The sequence below is a fragment of the Botryllus schlosseri genome, chromosome 12, assembly GCF_051294905.1.
Source record: "Botryllus schlosseri isolate E-star chromosome 12, Bs_hap1, whole genome shotgun sequence".
NCBI classification, from domain to species: domain Eukaryota; kingdom Metazoa; phylum Chordata; class Ascidiacea; order Stolidobranchia; family Styelidae; genus Botryllus; species Botryllus schlosseri.
In genome coordinates this window covers 26,151,044-26,174,434 of record NC_137247.1, presented here as the reverse complement: position 1 = coordinate 26,174,434, position 23,391 = coordinate 26,151,044, and the positions used below count along the sequence as shown (strand labels likewise).

Sequence of the window (23,391 nt, the reverse complement as noted above, 5' to 3'; positions counted from 1 at the left end):
TGACCAGTGTCAGAATGTCGTAGTAAGTGGAAGATTTGAAATTGTGCATATTTCGGAAATGAATTATATATGTCTTTATAGTACTAGGAGCTCATTATGGATAAGGATCGAGTATCCAGATATTATCAAAAATGATATTTACCAAAAGTGTATAGTTGTAGTCAGCAGTCTTGACGCATTGTATTAAAGTTCGAATGTCACTTCGTTAGAAAAAATTCCACGTTGAGCTGATATATCGAAATAACATAATGCTTGTGAACCGAGTTGTTAAGCTCTGTTTTATGGTGTTTTTATATGACTCTTTTAAAGCAATAGTGTCAATTTGTGTCAAGCAATAGTGGCCACTCGTACTGTATCATTATTCGCACTTTGTAGACACTTATGAATTGTATATTTGCCTATATGGTGAAGTACTAATTTTAATGTATAGCCTGTAATGCATTGTATTTCGTATTTCTTGACTTGCTTATTTTGCACTCCAAAGATTAGATTGGAGATGAGGCACGGCAATTGAAAAGTGTATGGCGTAATTTGATGTTTGAACTGTAAATGCTTGTATGCTTTACTGCATTAATTGAACTTCCGTAATTTACCAATATAGGAACCTGCATGCCTTTAAAAATCAGGATGACATATATCTGTTGGCGATAGCCGTATAGATTATGGATTGCTGTTTATGTATTCCGTACAGCTTACGTTGAAGTTGAAATTAACTACCACGGCGGCCCATATGACGCCATTAATCACACATGTGTCGTTGTCAAACAACAGAGGTATGATTACCCACCAATAATCATTATAAGGAAACATTATCTGATGTTCTCGGGGAATAGTGTCAGTATTGTAGCCCAGAAAATACTTACGACAGAGTATATAGGGCCGTAGGCAGATAACTTTTTGATGAAGGCTATTAACAAAATTAGGTGATCGTTTTGGTCAACTAACTACCGATAGGTGGGTGATTAGTGAAAGCCACCCAATACACAACCCACAGCTGACACGCTTGTTATGCGTAACCAAGGTGTCTAAAGCTAATGCGAAGGATTACTCTAGTGGCTATTCCCGGCTTATCTTCAATTGTTATGTACAATACATGCAAATATTAAGTTGCTTTATAATGGCACTACCATTTTCTGTGTTTGCGAACTTTTACAGTAAAAAGGCGTTACAGTGAATTGGCGATATATGTTCTGTATGTATTATATATTATACGTCATATTATATCCATATAGCGTCACCCCAGAAAAACGGTTAATAAAGTGAAGTCCAACCCTATAGAAGTTGAATGATTACATATATGTGTGTAAGTATTTGTTGCATTTTTGGGATTAATGTATATTGGATGTTGTGTGGTTTGGTGTGAATTATTGGTAACGCGTTGTAACTGATCTACGCATGTATGAACGATCAGGGCCCTTGTTTAGAGCGAGTTATGGAAAATAAATAACTAATACCCTAGTATACCCTAGATAACACTGGTCCATCAATCGATACTATCGTGATGACCAATAACATTATACAAATGCACAAAAATCTCGATCAGCCTTAAACGACAATGTGACGATGTAACAAGCCCTTCGATTGAAAATTAACATGTTTTGATCTTGGGTTAATTATTAATACATGAATGAGACTATAGAAAACTTGAAATCGTTATTGAAATATTATCTTGATTGCATATGTGTCAAATTGCACGATTTTAGAAGGCTTTAATAAACAGTTGGATGCATTTTATGAACGTATTGTTGCTATGGTAACGTCGCTACTTGAGTGTAAAGTCTAAGATTGGAGTATTTGGTTGTTGCATCCCGCTGGGGATGAATCAGGCCTAAATATGTACAAATATGTATGCATCCCGCCTAAATATGTATGCATCCCGCTGGGGATGAATCAGGCCTAAATATGTACAATAGGGCTGTTCAAAAATAACCTTTTTTCCCGGATTCCAGCCATTCACTGATTGAATTGTCAGGTTACCCTAAAGAACGCGGCACACCAAATTTGGTTCGATTCTAACAAGTATAGGACTCCGCAGATCCAATTAAAATTTTTAATTTATTATGGAAAATTGAAAAAAAAAAATGTTCCAAATTTTTCTGCCAACCCCATGAAATTGTTGAGCTGTCTTCAAAGACGTTGCAAAACAAATTTGAGTCAATTCCGACCAGTAGAAGCGGAGTTATGTGAGTTTTTCGTTGATAAATCGCGGATTATCCACCGATCAAGGATAATCCGAGAATTCTCATCGAAAAACTCACATAACTCCGCTTCTACTGGTCGGAATTGACTCAAATTTGTTTTGCAACGTCTTTGAAGACAGCTCAACAATTTCATGGGGTTGGCAGAAAAATTTGGAAATTTTTTTTTTTCAATTTTCCATAATAAATTAAAAATTTTAATTGGATCTGCGGAGTCCTATACGTGTTAGAATCGAATCAAATTTGGTGTGCAGCGTTTTTTAGGGTAACCTGACAATTTAATCAGTGAATGGCTGGAATCCGGGAAAAAAAGTTATTTTTGAACAGCCCTAATGTACAAATATGTATGCATCCCGCTGGGGATGAATCAGGCCTAAATATGTACAAATATGCCATCTAAGGCTGGACCCTAAGGTCCTTGAAAGTTCAAGACACTCTGAAGACTGCACCACCTGCAACAGGTGATTTACCAAATTGAATTACAAGCAAAAGAACCAGGCAAAAACCAATATCTTCCTACTAACAAGATTGGAGGCAAGATATTTCTACTAACACAAATGGAGGCACCCAGCTGTCGAATTGTAATTCAAGGCGCCTGGTAATCATTGTTGCTTCTGGAAGATTCGTCTTCACAAGAGAGTGGACTTTCACATATTTCTAAAGAGTGGGGAGGTGAGCGGTAATCAATCATGAAGTTATTTTGGCTACGAAAATGTAAAGAGGACACTCGCGCCCTTCGCAAAAACACCCAACTGAGGAAGACCACTCAACAACGACAGCTAACGACTCGGGCTAATAAAGGTCAGGTGACAGCACGTGTCCAGCATCAAGCAAAATTCGTGAAAAAGCTGACGTCTATTCTACACAAGACGGCAAAACTATTCAAAAAAGCCAGAAGAGACGTCAAACAAGCGAGAACTTATTTGACTACCGTCCGGAAAGTGAGTACCAAAAATACTGCCGATTCGCTTGAACCAGTCTTAAGGAGCCAAGCAAAATCTGGAGTGGCCAGGAGTGAAATCATAGACCGGGTTTCGAATCTGTTAGAAATGCCGACGCCGGCAAAAGTCGAACCAGTGACACCTCTTCCGAAGTGTGGGTCCCTTCAGTCTTCGCCCGGAGTCACAGGAGATATGAAGTTGGAATCTGGAAATCACCCGACACCACGGTCAATGACAGAAAGAGTGTCGCTCAATGCGAACGCAAATCATCACATTGTACAGGGGACTTTCTTAACGCCCCTCGATCGAGAGAAGGTGCCACAGGTATTATTACCTTCTCAGCGTCCAAAAATGATCGATAAAAAACAATTTATTACTGCGGAAGAAGCGATATTGATATCACCCAGTAATAGGCTGCTTATTTGGTGCATGATAGCTGTTTTCCGATACATGTTACATGTCGATACAGTAGCTGATAGTATTTCAGAAAATGTCGTAGGCCTACATTGTCCACTGCTGATTCCCATGAAGTCGAGATAAAAACGCATCAAGAATTATTATTTTCAATTCTATTTGGTTTGTCCGGAGAACTTGATTAGATAGAGGAAATAAATTTTACGCTGGTCAAAGTAGTCAGCGTTCCGTTGATACTCAAGTATAAGTAGAGACAACGTTGTATATGTCTGCATGTATGAAAAAAAACTATTTTGAGTAGTACTCTGGAATAGTAGACTATTTCCTGATTGAACAGCTACGATTTGACTAAGCTGTTAAGTGGAGAATACATGAATTTACTCGATGGAAATACAAATTTGAAGTTTTGGCAGATAATTATTCGATCGTAGAGGAAATTAGCTTTATACGCGGGTAATTGGCTACATCGACAATATTAGGTATAGGTGGATACTGGATAGTCACAGGTAGAGTCATTGATATATAGAAATTGATGGGGTTTCAATTCCTCTTGCGTGTGGTAATGTCCCGTTAAACATTATTGGATATCATTGGATAGACAAGGTTATACCGCTGCCTTCAATTGATACGGTGTTAAAGAGCCCGTCAATTGCAAGTCACGAGCTGGCTCAGTCCGAAATATGTGTTCCATGTCCATTGCTGGTTCATGCCGTAATAGAATATGATGTTGAAGGGCGGGAAATAAAACCTTTGGCTAAACAAGGAAATAACGTGAAAAACAGCAATCGCGAAGCTGTTTCGAATGTTAGGTCATTAGAAATTGGAATTAAGTCGCACCCGTGCCAATCTAATATCGACAGCGCTGTTAGAATGTGCGCTAAAAATAGTGGTGGAGTGCAAGCACGGAATTTGGTCACATTGAGTGTAAAATGTGAGTGCGATGGGTCGGAAAGTTTTAGGACGCAAGATCTTTTCGATATAGGGCCCGAAGTGGATGTTAAAGTAGGCGTACCGAGACATCAAAGATCTCATACTGTAGATCTGGCCTTGTTTTTAACGGCAAGTAAAATGCCAAAATATTTCCCTCGAAAGGTATTTGATAGTCCAATAACGGAATATGTGCTGCAAAATGAATCGGATATAGAGGTTGGATTGGAATTGAAAGAACTTCGTAAGCAATCCGTATTGCTGTCAAAAGCGCCTTTCCAACAGCCCGATCTTAATGACGACGCCAATACTATTACACAAATGCGTAGTATATCAGGGAATTATATAAAATAGCCTACCCTTTTAAAAAAGTGGGGGGAGAGTGATGGCCGTCTAGGTACGGTCATGCGATAGGACAACCGTCTGAATAGGATTGCTACAAACGTAATAGTTTCTATATAAAATGACTTGACTCTCAAATGTTCTATACATCCAGACTAAAGGGTGAATTGATAAGAATGTATCGTCGATATATTTAGTTCACTACTAAACGTGAAGACAAAACTGGAAATCGACCGAGGGCCGTACTTTTGAAATCGCAATTAATTAATGCTCGAATTGGGATTAGATAGTCAATTCCCGATCCATAAGTGATTTTGAGCCATGAGTCAATCACTGTGTATCACTAAAATTAATGGAATAAAGTGATTTATTGTACCTTTGTACGGATATATTAGAGGAAGGCTTGAGATTGTATATAGCGAATAACGCAAGATAAGTCTCTGAAAGTCCTATTATTGTATATAAGAGTAAATATGCATTGGCTCTAAGGTGTGTGGCATAATGCTGCAATCTGTTAGCAACATAATTTAGATTTGCAAAGTGAAAATTGCCGTAATCCCGAAGTGGCTAATATTCGAGGGATTGTTTATATAAATGACGGAAGCTCTTGGGAAAAAATATCCATATGCTCGGTGATTAACAGTCGGAAATATGAATCATATGAAGCCTTCGATCATGCGATCATTTGCATCACGCTGTCGTCATAGGCTATAGTGCGCCCCCATGACACCAGATAGATCGGTGAAAATTACACTTACACCTATGGACTAGGCCCTCTTTTTCCTTTAAAAAGTACGAGTTACGGTCTTCCATGCACAAGCGCCGATATCATTCCTATTTCTGTTAGTAGCTTTGTACTACATACTTGGTGTGCTGCGATGCGACCAATCGGTGTTTACAGCGCTCCACAGTGTAAAATAGTATCGAAAGTATAAATCTCGTTGCTAAATTATGTCTTAGTGGCAAGGAGTGTATCATTGCAGTACTTGAAAGTTCATCTATCACGACTCGGCTTGAATAATTGAAATTAACATTCGATTCAGCTTCGAGTTTCAAAATCATTATGCTCAGCCCTAAATCCAGTGATAATTTCGGAAATCTTTATATTCTCGTAGTTGATATTCAGCTGGACCTTATGCCGATGTTTTGTGATTTGCCGTATCTTCCTAATATCCTAACTTGCGCTGGCGACGGAATGTTCACTGCACCCAGAGGAGACAGAGTTATGAATCCAAACTGCATAATTCTAATGATGCCAAATCCGCTTTCAACGCAATTTTACGGTAATTACTCACACATATTTGGCGTATAACAGCTAGTTCATGTTATGTGTACTTCAGATATCAAGTATACCGAAAAAGTTCTCTCTGATATGAAGACAAATGCGCTTCAAAATGTTGATAAATTGTTCATAGTGTCAACTTATAACATCGATACACTGTCGGTGTTAGACAGAGACGCCGTGGAGTATAGTAAGTATTATTTCCTGAAGACATTGGATATGTAAATGTATTATTTTCATGATAGCATTCGGCCCGTTCGTCTTGAGAAGAGGTTTTAATGTAGTCAGGCAGAAATTCAATATACAATGGAATAATAAATTCATCAACTCATGTCATATTGAAAGGAACCCGAAAATTTCGGCTGACACTCGTCAGGGGTAATAGTGAGCAACTAGTAGAGAATTGGAAAGAACAATGTCTATGAACAATCGTATCACCAAATATGATGCCAAAAGCTTAATGTAAAGTTAATGTAGCCTACTATTTTTAGATTTTAGAAAAGTCGACTTACCATCCGTGTTTGTGGCAACAAAAAAAAGTTATTAAAATCTAGTATGTTGAGCTTAAACCAACTGTTCGCGTGGTTCATTCAAAATTTGGCGAAAAGTTTGATGCGTTGCAAAGTTCTTTGCAATTATTTGCTAGTTGCTGACGATTACCCCCAACGAGTGTCAGCAGTTGAATCTTTCGGTACCGAAATCAATGTAAAAGGCAACTGAGCTGAATGGTTTAACTATAATGTACATTTTATGCGATCAATGTGAACAAATTCGATATATAGCGCAGCTACAATTCATTTGTTATCCATCGGTATAGTATTTCAATGTGTTGTCTGCCTTGACGCATGCCATGAGCATGAAACAAACAATTGATTTTCCGCTTGATGCGGTCAAAGGGAGTGGAACCAAAGTGTTCGAATTAAGCATGGTCGACTGTAGGCTATTTACTAGTATTTAGCTCGGCACGTGTAGATTTCTGGCAATCCCCTTAAATTTAATGTTTTCATTCTTTTATCCACCCGCGTATAGGATACAACGCTTTGGGATGCAACACTTATGGATTTGGATCGTGCACACGATACATCGGTCATATATACGAACCGCCTTCTCGGGTAGCGGAACGAATGCTCTCGATAATGATACAAGGATGAACCGACAGTGCCTACGATTCCAATGCTTTGAACTTGAACATTGATGGCGGGTATTGGAAATCGACTCTGGACTGCTTCATACGCAAGCTGACTCGCTCACTTCATTAATCTGCGTCGGGCAAAACAGTTGCAGATTACAGCTGAGCAATATCGAGTACCTAACTGATTCAATTCTGAGTAGGCTCAGTGGTGGCTTTTGGGGTGGGCGAGGTGGGCGGTCACCCGCCCCCCCCCCCCTGGTCGAATCCTATTTGGATTTTGCGCTTTTTTCAAGGAGAATGACGAATAAACATGGAAATCCGTGTACCAAGCAAGAATATGATTCCGTACAGATGTGTCAATCATCATCAAATCACTGCATTTGTTAGAAAAGTCCCGTATCCCGATAATCATCACGTCTCTGCATGCGGTAGAATTACTTAGTTTTGATGTAGTCTATCCTGCACACATGCAAAACAGACATGGCCGAATCCAGCACCTGGGCAAACCTTTTGCGGTGGTGAAAGATAGATAATAATAAGCGATGCGGAAGGGGGTTATGGGGGGCGGAGCCCCCCATAAGTTACGGATATATACTTATACGGGGGCCCCCGGTAAGTCTCGCACAGCCCCCCCCCCCGTTCGTAGGGCCACCACTGAGTAGGCTATAGTATTAGGTGTCAAATCGAGTGTTAGAGTATCACTTATTATGACACCATAACAGTATGAAAGATATGGAGCCGGTTAGCCTGGTAGTTATATGCAATGCACCGCCCAGAACCTCCACCGCGGAACTCTCTGTTTCAATGCGTGAGCAAGTGTAAAATTACGGAAAGTATTTCGTCGCAGAGACCATTGTTACTTTTAGCCCCCCAACTGGCATGAAAAATACAGTGATATGAGAAGAAGTCTGGGGTTTTGGATGTCTTTTGAGCAAACTAATCAACTCTTAATTTCTTTCCTACCCTGGATGGTTCGTCCTGTTAATATGTAGAGAAGTCAGCTCTGTCAAGTTGATATTTTTTGTTGGTCCTCGATGAAAGCTCACCATTTTAGCACAACCGCCCCCTCCCTATGTTTGCCTAGCCAGCATTTACTCTGCCAATGAGATTATTAGCTATGCAATGTTCGTGGAGTCGTTGAATTCCTTCGAATCTAGGCTAAAGCAGCCTATACGCAGCAACCTCACTAATTTAAAGGTTTACGTTCACAAAAGAACCTGGGTAGGTTCTACACTCTGAACCCTTTGCATATATTACATTTTTCACGTCATTATAGCATCTGTGGTTGAAATTCTTTGCGTTAAACCGTCGCATGAAGCTGTCAGCTTAAAAACTCAACTGTAAACAAGCTTGCACCTCGCACCTTGCCAATCTCGAAAATCTTACTTGATTTGTTACAAAATATTGCTCGAAATAATCAGCTTTTCATTTGTGAATATTGAGTGACTCACTTCTACTGTGAGCGTAACCCACAATCACCCAACATCAAGAACGAAATACACTTTGACCACATGTAGGTAGGCGGCGAATGATGCTTATTGCACCAATCAATGACATGGATACATCGTTTGCTAGGTGGCACCACTTGGGGAGCGTCCAAGGAATGTTTATTAACGATTTATAGAGTACTTATAAGGTCAGTGATCGAGTATGGTTTTGAGGCATATATGTTTAGCCCAAAATACAATTCAAACCGTATCCAGTGGATTCAAAACGCCGCCTTGAGAATTTGTTGCGGGGCAATGAAAAAGCACCCCGATTTGTACACTCCAACATACAACAAATGAATTACCGATTCACATTCGCCACCGCTGAGCTTGCTTAATATACAAGTGCTACGTACGATCTCACCCAGAGCACCCATGTCAGCCACTATGCGAGAACTCCTGGCACGAAATTTTCCCGGATTCCATCAAGTTTACCACTTTTAATATGCACACTCAAATATCAAGCATAAGGGGACTTGACATTGCTGTTTCCAGCCCAATTTCCCTTCCGCCATGGATTGACCTACCGGCAAAAGTTGATACATGTCTTCGAAGTTTGGCTTATCATCATCCTAACTCACCGTTCGGACGTGAGTGTCAAGACTACGTAGAAACCAACTACGACTTATATTTAAAAATATATACTGATGGCTCCAAAATGGACAGCGGATGTGGTAGTAGTTTTCATGTCAATCTTTTGAACATCTCCCCGAAATTTCGAATCCCCAAAACAACATCTATATTTACAGCAGAGTTGTTCGCGATCTACAAAGCTCTGGAATGGGTTTCCGGACAATGCGAGCGGTCAAGTTATAATAGTATAGCCATTCTTTCGGATAGTCTAAGCGCTTTGGACGCGATACAGCACCGTTCCTCGACTCATCATTTGATTTCCAAAATATTCGATGTATGTTTAGATCTCTTAAAAAGAAAAATTATTATTGATTTTATATGGATTCCAGGCAGGGTTGTAATGACTCGAGTCATGACTCGACTCGAGTCACGATTTTCCGATGACTTGACTTGACTCGAGTCAATTTTTCAAAATACGGAAATGAACCGACTCGACTCGAATCAGTCTATGTATTGACTCGACTTGGACTCAAGTCATTGCGCATGACTCGAACCATGTTATTGACTCGAGACTCAGACTGCCAAGACCGACATTTCATTGTAATTCCGAAGCCAACAGACTATTGAGATTTCGTCTGTTGGTACTGGTACTTGAATGAGCGACCAGAAACTGCTAAAAATGAGGAAAATTGGTATATTATAAATGCGAAACATTCGATATAATCAAACAGAGTTATAAAAAGTGGGTTTACTAAGACTTAAACTGGAAACTGAGCAGTCTACACAATGACTTGGACTCGGACTCGAGTCATAATTCCATGACTCGGACTCGACCCTCTGCTCGCTGACTTGGACTCGGACTTGACTCGGTGGTGAATTGAAATGACTCGACTTGAGTCGAGTCAAAACTATAAAAGTGAGATTGACTTGTGACTCGGAGCCTTGTGACTTGGTTACAACCCTGATTCCAGGTCACGAAGGCGTCGGTTTCAATCACGTCGCAGACACCCTCGCAAAGGAGGCCGCCGGGGGCGAAGCAGGAGTCAACGACGAAGAATGTCCGAAAATAACACTATCGGAATTCAAGACTATCATAAACGAGCAATCCGAAAGTTGGTGGACCTCAGAGTTCAATGCGGCAGAGACTGGTTTGCACTATCGACGCTTCACTGAAGACAAAGAAAGCACCAAGGAAATGAATAAGCTGGATTAACAATATAGTACAACGCTATTCAGACTCCAGACATGCCATTGCAAACTCAACGGACACCTGTACCGTATTGGGTGCCATGATGATGGACTATGTGAAAGCTGTTACTCGGAGGAATCAGTCGAACACTTCTTGATCCAGTGCAGCAGATACGACGACCACCGAACTTCACTTAAAGGAGCCGCCGACCAATTAGGCATATTTTTTATACTGAACAATTTATTATCTGACCCTAGAATGTTTATAAAAGTAGTGGAATTTGTAAATGCCACCGGACGAGTCATCTGATTGCTTGTCAATGTGGACTTTATTATGGGCTCTTGAGTCATGGTGCGAAATGACTTCGTATCGGTGCACCAATTTTCCCTTATTCAACCAACCAACGGGCAATTGAGCTTGCGGAGGCCTGCCACATTCTCAGAACCCCAAATGGGGACGCTTTTTCGCGGCGTCAAGCTCGGTCGTTACGAGCAAATAAGTTACAATAACAGACATAGTAACGGGAAGTTTAAACAGATTCTTCGGGTTGCTAGAGAGTCAACAAAACGTGAGTAGCTTGCGAGGTATTGACGTTTTTGGACGAGTTCTCCAGTGCTGTGGTTATCACGTCTGCTTAGTACGCATAAGGTTTTCTCTTCAAGTCCAAACACGGCTACTTAATTCCTTGTTTTAGATATCTCGGATTTGTTTCTTGTGATAGTATAGAAATATCAAATCAAGATGAATCTCGTTCATCTACTAGATTTTTACATTAGACAACGATGTTGTTGTTGTTGTGTTGTTTATTGAAAGAAATATTTGGCGTTTATCACCGGTTGGTCTTTTGCACCACGGTCAAGAATTGCATAATAAATGGAAAGCAGCCAATGATGGAGTAGCCAGGGCCGGCCAACCCGTGGCCCGCGGGCCCCATGTGGCCCGCGAGAAGATTTCGAGTGGCCCGCCAGGTAATTTCCGAAATTTCTAATATCATCAAAAATGGATTGCACCGATTTTGAACTTGCAAGGCCAACCAAAAATTTGATTACGGTAGTCTGGCCGCGACACTTGAGATGTTATGGCTAAAATATCAGCTCCGACGCATTGACAGATCCATCAGCCATTCACATATTGGTATATATATGTTCGTACACTACAATAAAGCAGAATAATTTGCGATAGATGTATCAAGGTAAAAATTTACTGCCAGCATAGCGCAATATGTTGTCACTCGACTCTCGACTGCTTGTTTTTAATATTGTTGCCATTTTGTGAAAATGGAAGAACACCTAATGTATGAGATTGAGTCTAACTATATTCGCGATTACGAGACAAAGTGTCGTTCAACATATGCGACCTTGCGTTTGCGCTCGCGGTAAGACCGTCGACTAGGAAACCTAGGCACGAAATACCCATCTTGGTCGCAGCTTTCGATATCGATATGTCCATGCGCCGAATATCCCAGTCCTCGCAAACTTAGCCCAGCGATATACAGCAGGCCGGCAATATAATCAAATGACAACATTATTGACCTATGAACTTCAAACATTTTCGCGCGGATAGTGGCCCGCGCACAAGTTCGTCAATCGAATGTGACCCTTTGGCCAAAAAGGTTGCCCTGCCCTGAGTAGGCCTACGTATAATGACAACGATGTATTCAATCGCGCAACGCATTTTTCTGCAACTACATTGGTATGCGCTTTATAGGATAATCGTTTATCGAATACGATCCCGAGATATTTAAATTCATTGCTGATAGGCACGGTTATCCCATTTATTTTCAGTCGAATATCTGGTAATTTACGTTTTTTGGTGAATATGATCGAGAAGCATTTATATGCATTTATTCGAAATCCCCATTTTTTACACCAATCTGACAACTTCTCCAATGACGCCTGGAGTGAACTGGCAATGTGTTCTATATCGAGACCAGTCTCCCACAAACAGATATCATCGGCGAATATATTGATGCTTGATTCAATTTGATCAGGCAGATCGTTCATCATTAGGTTGTACATGACCGGGCTTAAAACGCTGCCCTGAGTAAGAAGACCTCACGCGAACCTGAAATTTTCTATCCGATAAAAACGACCTCAACCAGTCTAGTATGTTTCCTCGCAAACCCTGACCGTGTAGCTAGTGTATTAGTCCATTTATCCAAACCATGTTGTTTTTCTGGCCTCTGCCCTGCACCTTTTGAATAGGATTATTGCGTCTTCCCGGAAGTTCAGCTTCATTTTTTTGAAGGAAGCTTTCTTCAACCTGATTGCCCGCGAGCAGACATCGTTCCACCACGGCATCATGGGCTTCTTACGGGGTTTTGTTGTCGGGATACAGATTGCGGCTGTGGAGATGATTATTCTGGTGAAATCTTCCACAGTCAGCGAGTTCTGGGCTGATCCTTCAAGTTCTTGGTTGCACAGAACGGCGAATTTTTGCCAGTTGGCACGTTTCAGAGCCCACGATTCAACGTGACTCTCTAGCAACCCGAAGAATCTGTTTAAACTTCCCGTTACTACGTCTGCTATTGTAACTTTTTTGCCCGTATCCACCGAGCTTCACGCCGAGAAAAAGCGTCCCGATTTGGGGTTCTGAGAATATGGCAGACCTTCGCAAGTACAATTGCCCGTGTGTTTACAGGTAATTATTAGGAACGCTTGAGAAAAAAAAGGGGGAAGAACGAGATGTTCCCAATCGGCATATACGCTCATCTCGAGTATAGCTTTAACTCACACATGGACGATTGTTCTAAATAAAATAGAATAAGATAAAAGAAATAGTGCCGCTAGGGCCCGTTACACTACGGAACTTGGACCGACCGTCACTTATTCATCGATGTGCTCAAATTAAACAGGTTTATAATGCTCTGCTGAGTTTACCAGTCGATTATAAAAATGTGTATGCTTAGCACATCCCTTGTGAAAATACGGTGGGCTGTCCGGGACATACACGAACCAACGTTTTTCGTGCGGTCAACGGTCATACTAGAGTAAATCATCCGAACGGTCTCCGACAGTGTTTTCCAGAGAATCCATTGTGGGACAAATCTTATCTTGAATTCAAACAAATTTGCGCAACCCAAAGTCGACGTTTGTTCATGATCGTGCCATTTTGTTGTAACTACTTTTCTGCATGTCTCGCTTATTGGCTATTGCATCCAACCCAGTGACGTCCGAAAAGAAAAGAAATCATACGCTCCTCGCTACTGAATTTAATTTTATCAACGAGAATTATGGTTTCGATTCTTATTTCAAACCTTTATTGGGCGTATCGCAGCGTACGAAACATATAGTGCAAAGTTACGACCGTTACTTGAAAAGCATTTCCGAAATCATCATCCACCAACAATATTGTCGCAAAGTTCAATGAAATTGGTACGGTCGAAGAAGTACCAGTGTATCTTTAATATGATGGATATCAGGCATTGTAGCCTACTCTTTGTGGTGACATAAAAGGTGCATATTTGAACTTTCACATATCAAATTTTGTTGTGACGTCATAATGATTGATACTCGAATACTCGACTCGAAGCATATTACGTGATTCAGAATCGAATCACTCAGGTACTCGATGTTGCTCAGCCCTAGTCGCAACCCATACTTCAAGAACTCCGTGGTTAGAAGCTACTGAGGATAGTTTTCGAATGCGAACCTCTGGACATGATAGAGTTTGGCCTACGATAAACGAAGTTGAGCCGAACGTCCGAACGAGATTGTACTGTGACAGCGATCTCCCGGCATTCCATCAACAAACTGCAAACACTTCAAACCAAATAAAAGGAACATTTTGGAAATTTCCACGTCATTTATTGATTTATGACGCCACGGTCCGTCGAAGTAGATATGGGCCGGTTAGCTCAGTTGGTTAGAGCGTCGTGCTAATAACGCGAATGTCGCGGGTTCGAGCCCCGTACTGGCCACCTGAATCGCCGCGATAGCTCAGTCGGGAGAGCGTCAGACTGAAGATCTGAAGGTCCCTGATTCAATCCCGGGTCGCGGCAGCTTTGACGCCGGAATTTCTTTTGAGACCCGAGACCGCTTATCGCTTCACCGATAATATCGGAGTTTTTTTTATAAAACACTTGGAAATAATTGTAGGTAGCCTACCGGCCATTAGAAGTACTGTTTTATCGGAATTTTTCGTCACGTTTCAGCATAGCAGTAGCACAGTTGAACCAAACTTCCAGATATTCCAAATTACATTAGAATGGGAATTTTCTACGGATTAGTTAAGAATTAAATCACTGAATTCGGGAAACTTGGAAATTGAAACAAGTACATTTCATATCGAGTCAGAGTTCATCCCAACAAGCACGACGACGACAAATGTCGGTACAGCAAGCCTGGCTCGTTTCCCACGATACAGTTCTCCTGTAACTTTTCCAGGAAGCCCAGAAATGAGAATAGGATTAAAATCGGAACACATAAAGATTTCAGATATGAGATTAGGATTGGACCCCAACGATACGGATTGGAACGTCCATTATCGAGAGTGTGCACTAGCCGTTGTGGAGGACGGAGGACGATATTTCGATTTTTTGTAGCACATATGATTGCCGTGACTTCCAGTGCGTGTCGAACTAATTAATTTAATCAATAATCGTTAAATTAAAGTGCGAATGGAATGGATTATATTCCAATCGTTGTAGGAATGCTGGAGTAATTTTCCTACGGTGTATACGAACATCCCTTGTTTTACAGCTTTAATATATAATCCACAGATTTTACCGAATAGAACAGGAAAACGCGTCAAAGTAGTTCCGCTGGGGCTTGAACCCAGGACCTTCTGCGTGTTAAGCAGACGTGATAACCACTACACTACGGAACTCGTCTGTACACGTGCCATTTCATCGATCGATACAGATTGCGCAGGTTTATACGTATTTTATGTTTAGTTCACAAACGGATCGTTTCATTATGTATGTACGGCGAATGCATTGTGGTATGGCATGCAAGGCATACAGCGACCAATGTTCTACGGACGCGCCACAATATCGGTGTTGGTTTACCAATCTTAAAGCAAAATTCCCGACATAAAGGATACATGCGGGATGTAGAAAACGATGCACTAATACGAAATTCATACAACGCATGCGAAATGCTTTCAACGAGATTTTTATGCGATCAGACATCGAAGACGAAAAATGTCAATACCTAGCAAGCTACTGACGATGTGTTGATTAAAATGAAGGTCGACTCTCTCGCGACCCAAAGAATCTGTTTGAACTTCCCGTTTCTACGTCTGTTATTGTAACTTTCTTGCTCGTAACGACCGAGCTTGACGCCGAGAAAAATCGTCCCTATTTTGGGTTCTGAGAATATGGCAGGCCTCCGCAAGCTCAATTGCCCGTGTGTTCACAGATCATTATTAAGAACGCTTGAGAGTAAGAGGGGAAGAACGAGATGTTGCCAATCGGCATATACGCTCATCCAGAGTATAGCTTTAATTCACGCATGGACGATTGTTCTGAATAAAATAGAAAAGATAGAAGACATAGTTCCGCTGGGGCTTGAACCCAGGACCTTCTGCGTGTGAAGCAGACGTGATAACCGCTTCACTACGGAACTTGGACCGACCGTCACATATTCATCGATGTGCTCAAATTAAAGAGGTTTATAATGCTCTGCTGAGTTTACCAGCCGATTATCAGAATGTGTATGCTTAGCACTTCTCTTGTGAAAATACGGTGGGCTGTCCGGGACATACACGAACCAACGTTTTTCGTGCGCTTAACGGTCATACTAGAGTGAATCATCCGAACGGTCTCCGACAGTGTTTTCCAGAGAATCTATTGTGGGACAAATCTTATCTTGAATTCAAACAAATGTGCGCAACCCAAAGTCGACGTTTGTTCATGATCGTGCCATATTGTTGTAACTACTTTTCTGCATGTCTCGCTTATTGGCTATTGCATCCAACCCAGTGACGTCCGAAAAGAAAAGAAATCATACGCTCCTCGCTACTGAATTTAATTTTATCAACGAGAATTATGGTTTCGATTCTTATTTCAAACCTTTATTGGGCGTATCGCAGCGTACGAAACATATAGTGCAAAGTTACGACCGTTACTTGAAAAGCATTTCCGAAATCATCATCCACCAACAATATTGTCACAAAGTTCAATGAAATTGGTACGGTCGAAGAAGTACCAGTGTATCTTTAATATGATGGATATCAGGCATTGTAGCCTACTCTTTGTGGTGACACAAAAGGTGCATATTTGAACTTTGACATATCAAATTTTGTTGTGACGTCATAATGATTGATACTCGAATACTCGACTCGAAGCATATCACGTGATTCAGAATCGAATCACTCAGGTACTCGATGTTGCTCTGCCCTAGTCGCAACCCATACTTCAAGAACCCCGTGGTTAAAACCTACTAAGGATAGTTTTCGAATGCGAACCTCTGGACATGATAGAGTTCGGCGTACGGTAAACGAAGTTGAGCCGAACGTCCGAACGAAATTGTACTGTGACAGCGATCTCCCGGCATTCCATCAACAAACTGCAAACACTTCAAACCAAATAAAAGGAAGATTTTTGAAATTTCCACGTCATTTATTGATTTATGACGCCACGGTCCGTCGAAGTAGATATGGGCCGGTTAGCTCAGTTGGTTAGAGCGTCGTGCTAATAACGCGAATGTCGCGGGTTCGAGCCGCGATAGCTCAGTCGGGAGAGCGTCAGACTGAAGATCTGAAGGTCCCTGCTTCAATCCCGGGTCGCGGCAGCTTTGACGCCGGAATTTCTTTTGAGACCCGAGACCGCTTATCGCTTCACCGATAATATCGGAGTTTTTTTATAAAACACTTGGAAATAATTGTAGGTAGCCTACCGGCCATTAGAAGTACTATTTTATCGGAATTTTTCGTCACGTTTCAGCATCCCCGCAAATAGTAAACGTTTGACACGACTAACAAACGTTTACAAAAGTTTCAAAAAGATCTTCAAAATAACGATGGGAATTTGGGTTATGTATTTTCATGGTCAATTTAAGCTGTGAGGTATGGGGACTTGAATTAACACGAACTAAACTGCAGAGGGAGTGTTATCATGACGTATCATCGCGTATGTCATCTTGAGGTGGCAATGTGATTCGCTATGCACGACGCAAACATTCTCATCTTGACGATATACGCATCATCGTGTCATTTTATTGCAATTGTAGCATTCAGACCCAGTTCACTGATTACCGACAACGAAAATACTACATATGCTCACTGCTCACATACCCGACACTTTTCATATCGCATTATACACAGGCGCGCGTCGTTAGAATACAGCCGGCAACTTACCGATTTCACGATTTGTTGGCGAGTGACGTAGGGCATTTTTTCCCCACGCGAACATCAGTTTCGGCGCGCACGTGTGATGCCGCCAGACAAAACCAGCGCGAGGTCCAATAATGGCGGTTTGTTTGTTTGGTTTGGGGTATTCATGGTGTTTGTCGACTACTGTGGTCATTTACACCAGGCCGATATTCTTCTTATTTTCCGTAACTGCCGACTTATAGCACGGCCCACCTCTAGGCTTTTTGTAAGACACCGCTGACGCGGATGAGGTGGCGAGGAGAATGGCGGTTTGTAATCGTAGTTGAGGGTTCGATGTTAGTTGAGTTCGCGCGGATTAATCGCGGGAAATTGATGTTGAAGCAAGAACTTAGCTATAGTGGAGTACCGAAAACTGAACTTTGCATGCTAATTTATAATTATCTTCGTTCAAAAACATAGTTAAGGAATACGGTTACTTGACCACGACTGACCTATCGATCTCGCTTCCCATGACATGCCGCCCTATTTCTTGTCGCATTCTTTTTCTATACTATCTTCTTTACTTTCATTCATTCAGTGTGCATGCCTCCTCTTTACATCGCCTAGGCCAAGGTGGGTGTCAGATTCCATAGACTACTCCTTGTCGCTTCGACATCTTCCTGTCTTTTCATTGTATCGCATTTTTTGTGGTGTATTGAACTGATAAAATTGCTAATAAACCAATGATGATGATGATAGACCGTAGTTTACTGTCGTTCATATCATCAGCCGTATAGATACATGCGTGATTTCTCAAGTGCTCATAGTATTAATCCGTTCCTTAATAATTCATGGCATGTGCAACTATACTTCCTTATCCACAATGGTATGTCTGGCCATCACCAATCTTTGTTCCTTGTGAACATGTCTAAAATATTGGTGTTTAGTAGAAAGCAGATTTTTATTGATCGTGAGGACGTGACATGCGCACAGCGAACCGTGGACTCTGATAGGTTCATAATTTTCTACTCTATTGAAGCAGCTACAGTTCAGTATGCCTAAATGTCGAAAAAGAGACCGGTTAGCCTACAAAAGGAGATGGACTGCTGCGACTAGGTTAATCAAGCAGACTCTAGCTAACAAAAACAATGACAACATTTCACAGTTTGCAGATATTGATAGACCAGTATCAAGTAAGTGTTTAATTTTATTCAGTTTTGGATTTGAGTTCCATGAATCACCTGGTCGATGGTATTGGCATCATAATGTTTGTGATCATGTTGGCCGTGTGAAATTACTTGTGTCAATTTTCGAATCGAGCTGTTTTCTCCCAGCCAATAAATGGAAGCTTCTGCTCATTCTTACAATAGCTAGCCTACCAGTCCATGTAAACATTTCATCATTCTCATAACTGCTTGAATACATGCATTACTTTATCAACAGGTGGCCGTAACAGCTCAATGCCGGATCAATTTCAGGATGTCACTCCATTGCATGTAGAAACGGATGTTCTTATTGCCACTCTTTCTGATTCAACTCCCTATGAGAGCTCGGACACAGATGATCGCCCAACCTTACCTGACGTTTCATTGTCAGTTGATGAATCTGCGACCCCAGAAGAAGACCTGCGTAATTGGGCAATACAGTGTCATGTACCTCATGCAACTGTCACCGCAATGCTGAAAATTTGGAACAAACATGGATTTGATGATCTCCCTTTAACGGCAGCTACACTTCTGAGACCAAGGTTATTTTAACATTTTCTACTCCTGAGATGTTTACTTGCTTTGTAAAATTATTAAATATTTAAATTGCTTATCTATTTCCATAGTGTTAGTGTCATTCCAACTTCTATTTTCTGCAGATAGTGATACTTCTGACAATGAAGCAGTTCTTGCTGATACGTCAATTCATTCTCAACCGGTGTCTGCCTCAACTCCGAAGCGAACTTCGCAGTTCCTATCCAAGAAAAAGCGGGGAGGTCTGTTTAATTATAACTTGAAAAATAATTCGATATGTGACCATGTATCTCTTTCCTTAGTCACCTCAACACCAAGACGTCCCGAGAAGCACCAAGTAGAGACGACTTTGGAAGGTTTGTTCAACATTTTCTACTCCTGAGATGTTTACTTACCTTGTAAAATTATTACATATTTATTATCAATTGTCTATTTATTTTAGGTGGCTCTTCGTTTGAAATGTCTACCGACAGTGTACCCCACAGGCGAAACGGCTATTCAGATGGCAGTATGTTCTGAAATTCATATTTTTATAGGAAGTGACATTTGATTCCCTTTTAGATATTACGTTTCCTAGAACTACAATTTATATTATAAGGGGTCGAGCTTTAAGACATTCATGACAATGTCATTACACAATAATTGATGATTTTAATGTACATTTGTCAAATGTGCGGTATAGATGGTATTTAATTTTATTTAGAAATCATGAAGAAAATCCTGATTTGTATGCGAACTATCTTGGAGAAGGTAAATGAAAATCAAGCGTATCTCGTTCGACAAGATGTTGGAAAGCGTATGCAAATGCAGTCAAGCACGCAGAATTTTGAGTATTTTATCAAGAAACCTGCAACTAATGTGGATGAATTGAGAGGCATTGATGAAGCACTTCAGCAGGAAGGAGCAAAAGAGGCCGCTGTAAGTAGCTGTTCTAATTAGGCCTACCAAACCCATTGATTTTCAATATACAATGGTTAACATTTTTCCTAGCTGATCAAGTTGAAAAATGACTTTCTGTCTAGTTTTTCATTCACTGTAAAAATACTGTTACAACTAGAATTAGTCAAGATATAATTTTACTGAGTCCTGTTGCCAGCTGTTTTTACAATTTTTTCTGGATTTCTTGGTTTACCAGGTATCGTATTTGTCACTTGTTGGTGGACAAACTGTGAAAGCTACAATTCGAGGCGTGTTGGATAAAATTGCAACCAAGTTACTACTTGCTCAGTATTCGAAAGATGGACAAAAAGGAAAGTATCGCTTCAGAGAGCATGAAATGATATATAGCCTTCTGATATGTGAGTATTGGAGTTACAGAGGCTCCTAGACAGTACAAGGTATAATTAACTAGCTCCAACCGTATCTTCTTGTAGCTATTTGCAGAAAGACCCACGGCAAAGTAACAGAGAAAGATATGGAAAAGCACATCAGTGATGTCTTGAAGTCCTACCCTCATTATCTCAAGAAGGTACAGTTTGCTGTTGGTTAATCATTCTGATATCCCTCGGCTATTAAAAAATATCAGTTATAGGTGTTGGATGCATTAAATTACATTTAATGTTATGATCGCCCATTCATGTTGGTGTCATATCTTATTTAGTAATTACCGCCAATCATTATTTTCTCGTGCGCCTTGCTTCGTATTTATACCCTGTGTTCCGTGATCTACTCTCCTTTGTTTATCTGCCCCCTGGATAGTGATTGCATGTTGCTTGCTTGTCTAAAGTAATTCTGCTGATCAGGATTAAATACATTGGATACATATTAGAATTTCGTCGTATAGTTTTACTGTCCTACCATGCCCTAGAATATAACAATGAACTTCTTGCAGCCATCATCAAGATCACAGAATGGACGCACTAGTGAAGAATTAGCTGTGGATGAGGTATGCATTTTTCAAACTTGGTTTTAATGGGACTCGTGAAATCATTCAGATTGAAATAGTGGGAAATTTTACGGTGTTGATCCCGTAACACAGGGGCGGGCAACTTCTCCAATCGGCTGATAGCCGAATATAGAAAAATTAAGTACTTGACAGGCCGGATTGCTGAATCGATACATTATTCGCCCATTTATCCACATATACAAGGAATAAATCGTATTTAATTAATGTATTTTAACAACAGCAATGTCAGTTCAAAGGCATTTCTCGCAGATAATGACGAGGATATAATGTGGATTTGAGAACATCATTGTCACACAGGCGCCGCCATGTCTGCTTCTCTCTGATCATAGTGTCCTATATGGTGTGGACACAAGCAAATCTCGCGACTCACTGAAATTAGTCTACGTCACACTTTCCATTTGATCAAAGGCAATTTGACGGTAGTTTTTGGCCGACTTGCCGAGCATTAAATTTGATAAGACGGGTATCAATCGAAAACTACCGCGGTGCCGGTTGCGAAAATATGAATTTTATTCTGCTTGTGGTCCTGGAACCCCCGTAAAATCAGCCTCGAATGTTGCATTGTAACGGAGTTTGTTATTGTGACGCAGCGATGCCGTATGAGCAGCTCAGGAGCAAGCGCGCACGAGAGTAAGAGCGTGAATGCTCAATCAAGGGCCAATAAGCTTGCGGTTTACTCTGCTCCTCACTTGATCCCTGACGGCATCGTTGCGTCACAATACCAAACTCCGTTACAATACAACATACGAAGCTGATTTTGGGGGGAATAGCGTAGTGTAGTGGGGAATCTCGGCAGACTGTCGCCGCGGGCCACAGCATATAAGATGGAAAACTGTCCGCGGGCCGTATGTTGCCCGCCCCTGCCGTAACACTATTTATTGCATATTCTTAGCATGGGATTCTGTTTCCTGTGCTTAGTTGTTTCAACACAGCTCTTGTACATTAAATTGATGTGATATAGTACTAGCTAGTCATCTATTTTTGACTTACCAACTATGACTTATTGATTTCAGGAATGATATTGGTATGCTTTGATGAGCTGCTGCTCAAGAAAGAGGTGGGACTAATAGTCTCAAAGAAGACGTCACACAGTTTTTGCATCCAAGTGCCACCTTAATATAAGGTGAACAGCGGACATCCAGGCACCATCTGTATATGTAGGCTACTGGTGTAATTGCCTGCATTTAACCAAGCATGACATTAGTGCTACCTTTGCTCATTTATATTTGTACTTAGGAAACCTGTAAATAAGTGATATTGCTAACATCAGCTACGCAGTTTTTACATTCTGTATTTGTCAGTATCGTAGGGTTACCATATGTCCTCTTTTAAAGTGTCCTAGCAGAATGCCCAAATGTCATGTCCACTTTTTGAAAATTTTGAGTAAATGTATGTTAAAATTGAACTGCGATAAAGGAAATCAGTACTCAAGTACCGGTTAGGTGGGTCTTACGGAATATTCATTGAAACTGTGTAATTTGGAAGTTTAGTCAAAAATATTACCTTTTTTTGCAGTCAACAAACTACAAACTCGTAATATGTTAGTAGTATAGTCGATCGCTCGTGACGGGCTATGGGGCTCTTATGGGCGGGGTGGTGACGCGCCTGAAAATCGGGGGTGGTGATGCGCCTTTTTAGACCCCCCTTGCGGCGGTGATGCGCCATGTGTTCTTATGGGTGCGGTCGTGATTCGCCTTTTCGGCTATAGGCTGCGGCGGTGACGCGCCAGAAAACCCGGGGTGGTGACTCGCCTTTTTTGCTATAGGTGGTGGCGGTGAGTCGTATTTCATGTATTCTTACGGGTTCTGTGGTGATTCACCGTGTGTTCTTATGGGCGCGGTCGTGATTCGCACTTTCAGCCATCTCTCGCGTGGTGTTGAATAGTCACCAACAATAACCGCACAAACGGAAACGTGGTTTGTTGTGAGGATTAAGCAGTGCGACCTATATTTCGAATGACCTGCGCGCTGAATTGTTTCACGGCCAACCGCGTGCTACTATCGAATA

At 41.1% G+C, this 23,391-nt stretch overlaps 2 protein-coding genes and 3 non-coding genes across 7 annotated transcripts in view; 3 read left to right on the top strand and 2 right to left on the bottom strand.

Moving 5' to 3' along the window:
* Positions 1-23,391, top strand: part of LOC145452822 (uncharacterized) — a 345,136-nt gene that overhangs the window by 1,571 nt on the left and 320,174 nt on the right. The window contains exons 1-4 of one of the 3 annotated variants that reach the window (XM_080330965.1): positions 2,537-3,463; positions 5,949-6,105; positions 6,163-6,294; positions 7,134-8,514. In XM_080330965.1, coding sequence (XP_080187091.1) covers positions 2,888-3,463; positions 5,949-6,105; positions 6,163-6,294; positions 7,134-7,255 — 987 coding nt within the window. In that variant the 5' untranslated portion in view covers positions 2,537-2,887 and the 3' untranslated portion in view covers positions 7,256-8,514. Of the gene's footprint in view, positions 1-2,536; positions 3,464-5,948; positions 6,106-6,162; positions 6,295-7,133; positions 8,515-23,391 lie in introns of those variants that run through there. The other 2 variants (XM_080330966.1, XM_080330967.1) reach the window with 2 other exon arrangements.
* Positions 14,331-14,404, top strand: Trnai-aau (transfer RNA isoleucine (anticodon AAU)). Its single transcript has one exon. It is a non-coding gene; the product is annotated as a tRNA-Ile (tRNA).
* On the bottom strand, positions 15,240-15,312 carry Trnav-aac (transfer RNA valine (anticodon AAC)). Its single transcript has one exon. It is a non-coding gene; the product is annotated as a tRNA-Val (tRNA).
* Trnav-cac (transfer RNA valine (anticodon CAC)) lies at positions 15,980-16,052 on the bottom strand. Its single transcript has one exon. It is a non-coding gene; the product is annotated as a tRNA-Val (tRNA).
* Positions 19,527-22,921, top strand: LOC145452829 (uncharacterized). The gene is made up of 8 exons (XM_080330975.1): positions 19,527-19,720; positions 19,781-19,834; positions 19,921-19,986; positions 20,182-20,396; positions 20,614-20,776; positions 20,852-20,946; positions 21,310-21,363; positions 22,398-22,921. The coding sequence occupies exons 3-8, from the start codon at positions 19,938-19,940 to the stop codon at positions 22,401-22,403; spliced, it is 582 nt and encodes a 193-aa protein (XP_080187101.1). The 5' UTR covers positions 19,527-19,720; positions 19,781-19,834; positions 19,921-19,937; the 3' UTR covers positions 22,404-22,921.

Bases quoted from the DNA above. Each gene is read 5' to 3' on its own strand.
- LOC145452829 (XM_080330975.1), top strand. From the start codon at position 19,938: ATGTCTACCGACAGTGTACCCCACAGGCGAAACGGCTATTCAGATGGC. The intron at 19,987-20,181 runs GTATGTTCTGAA...AATTTTATTTAG, and splicing joins AAACGGCTATTCAGATGGCA to AAATCATGAAGAAAATCCTG. The intron at 20,947-21,309 runs GTACAGTTTGCT...AACTTCTTGCAG, and splicing joins ACCCTCATTATCTCAAGAAG to CCATCATCAAGATCACAGAA.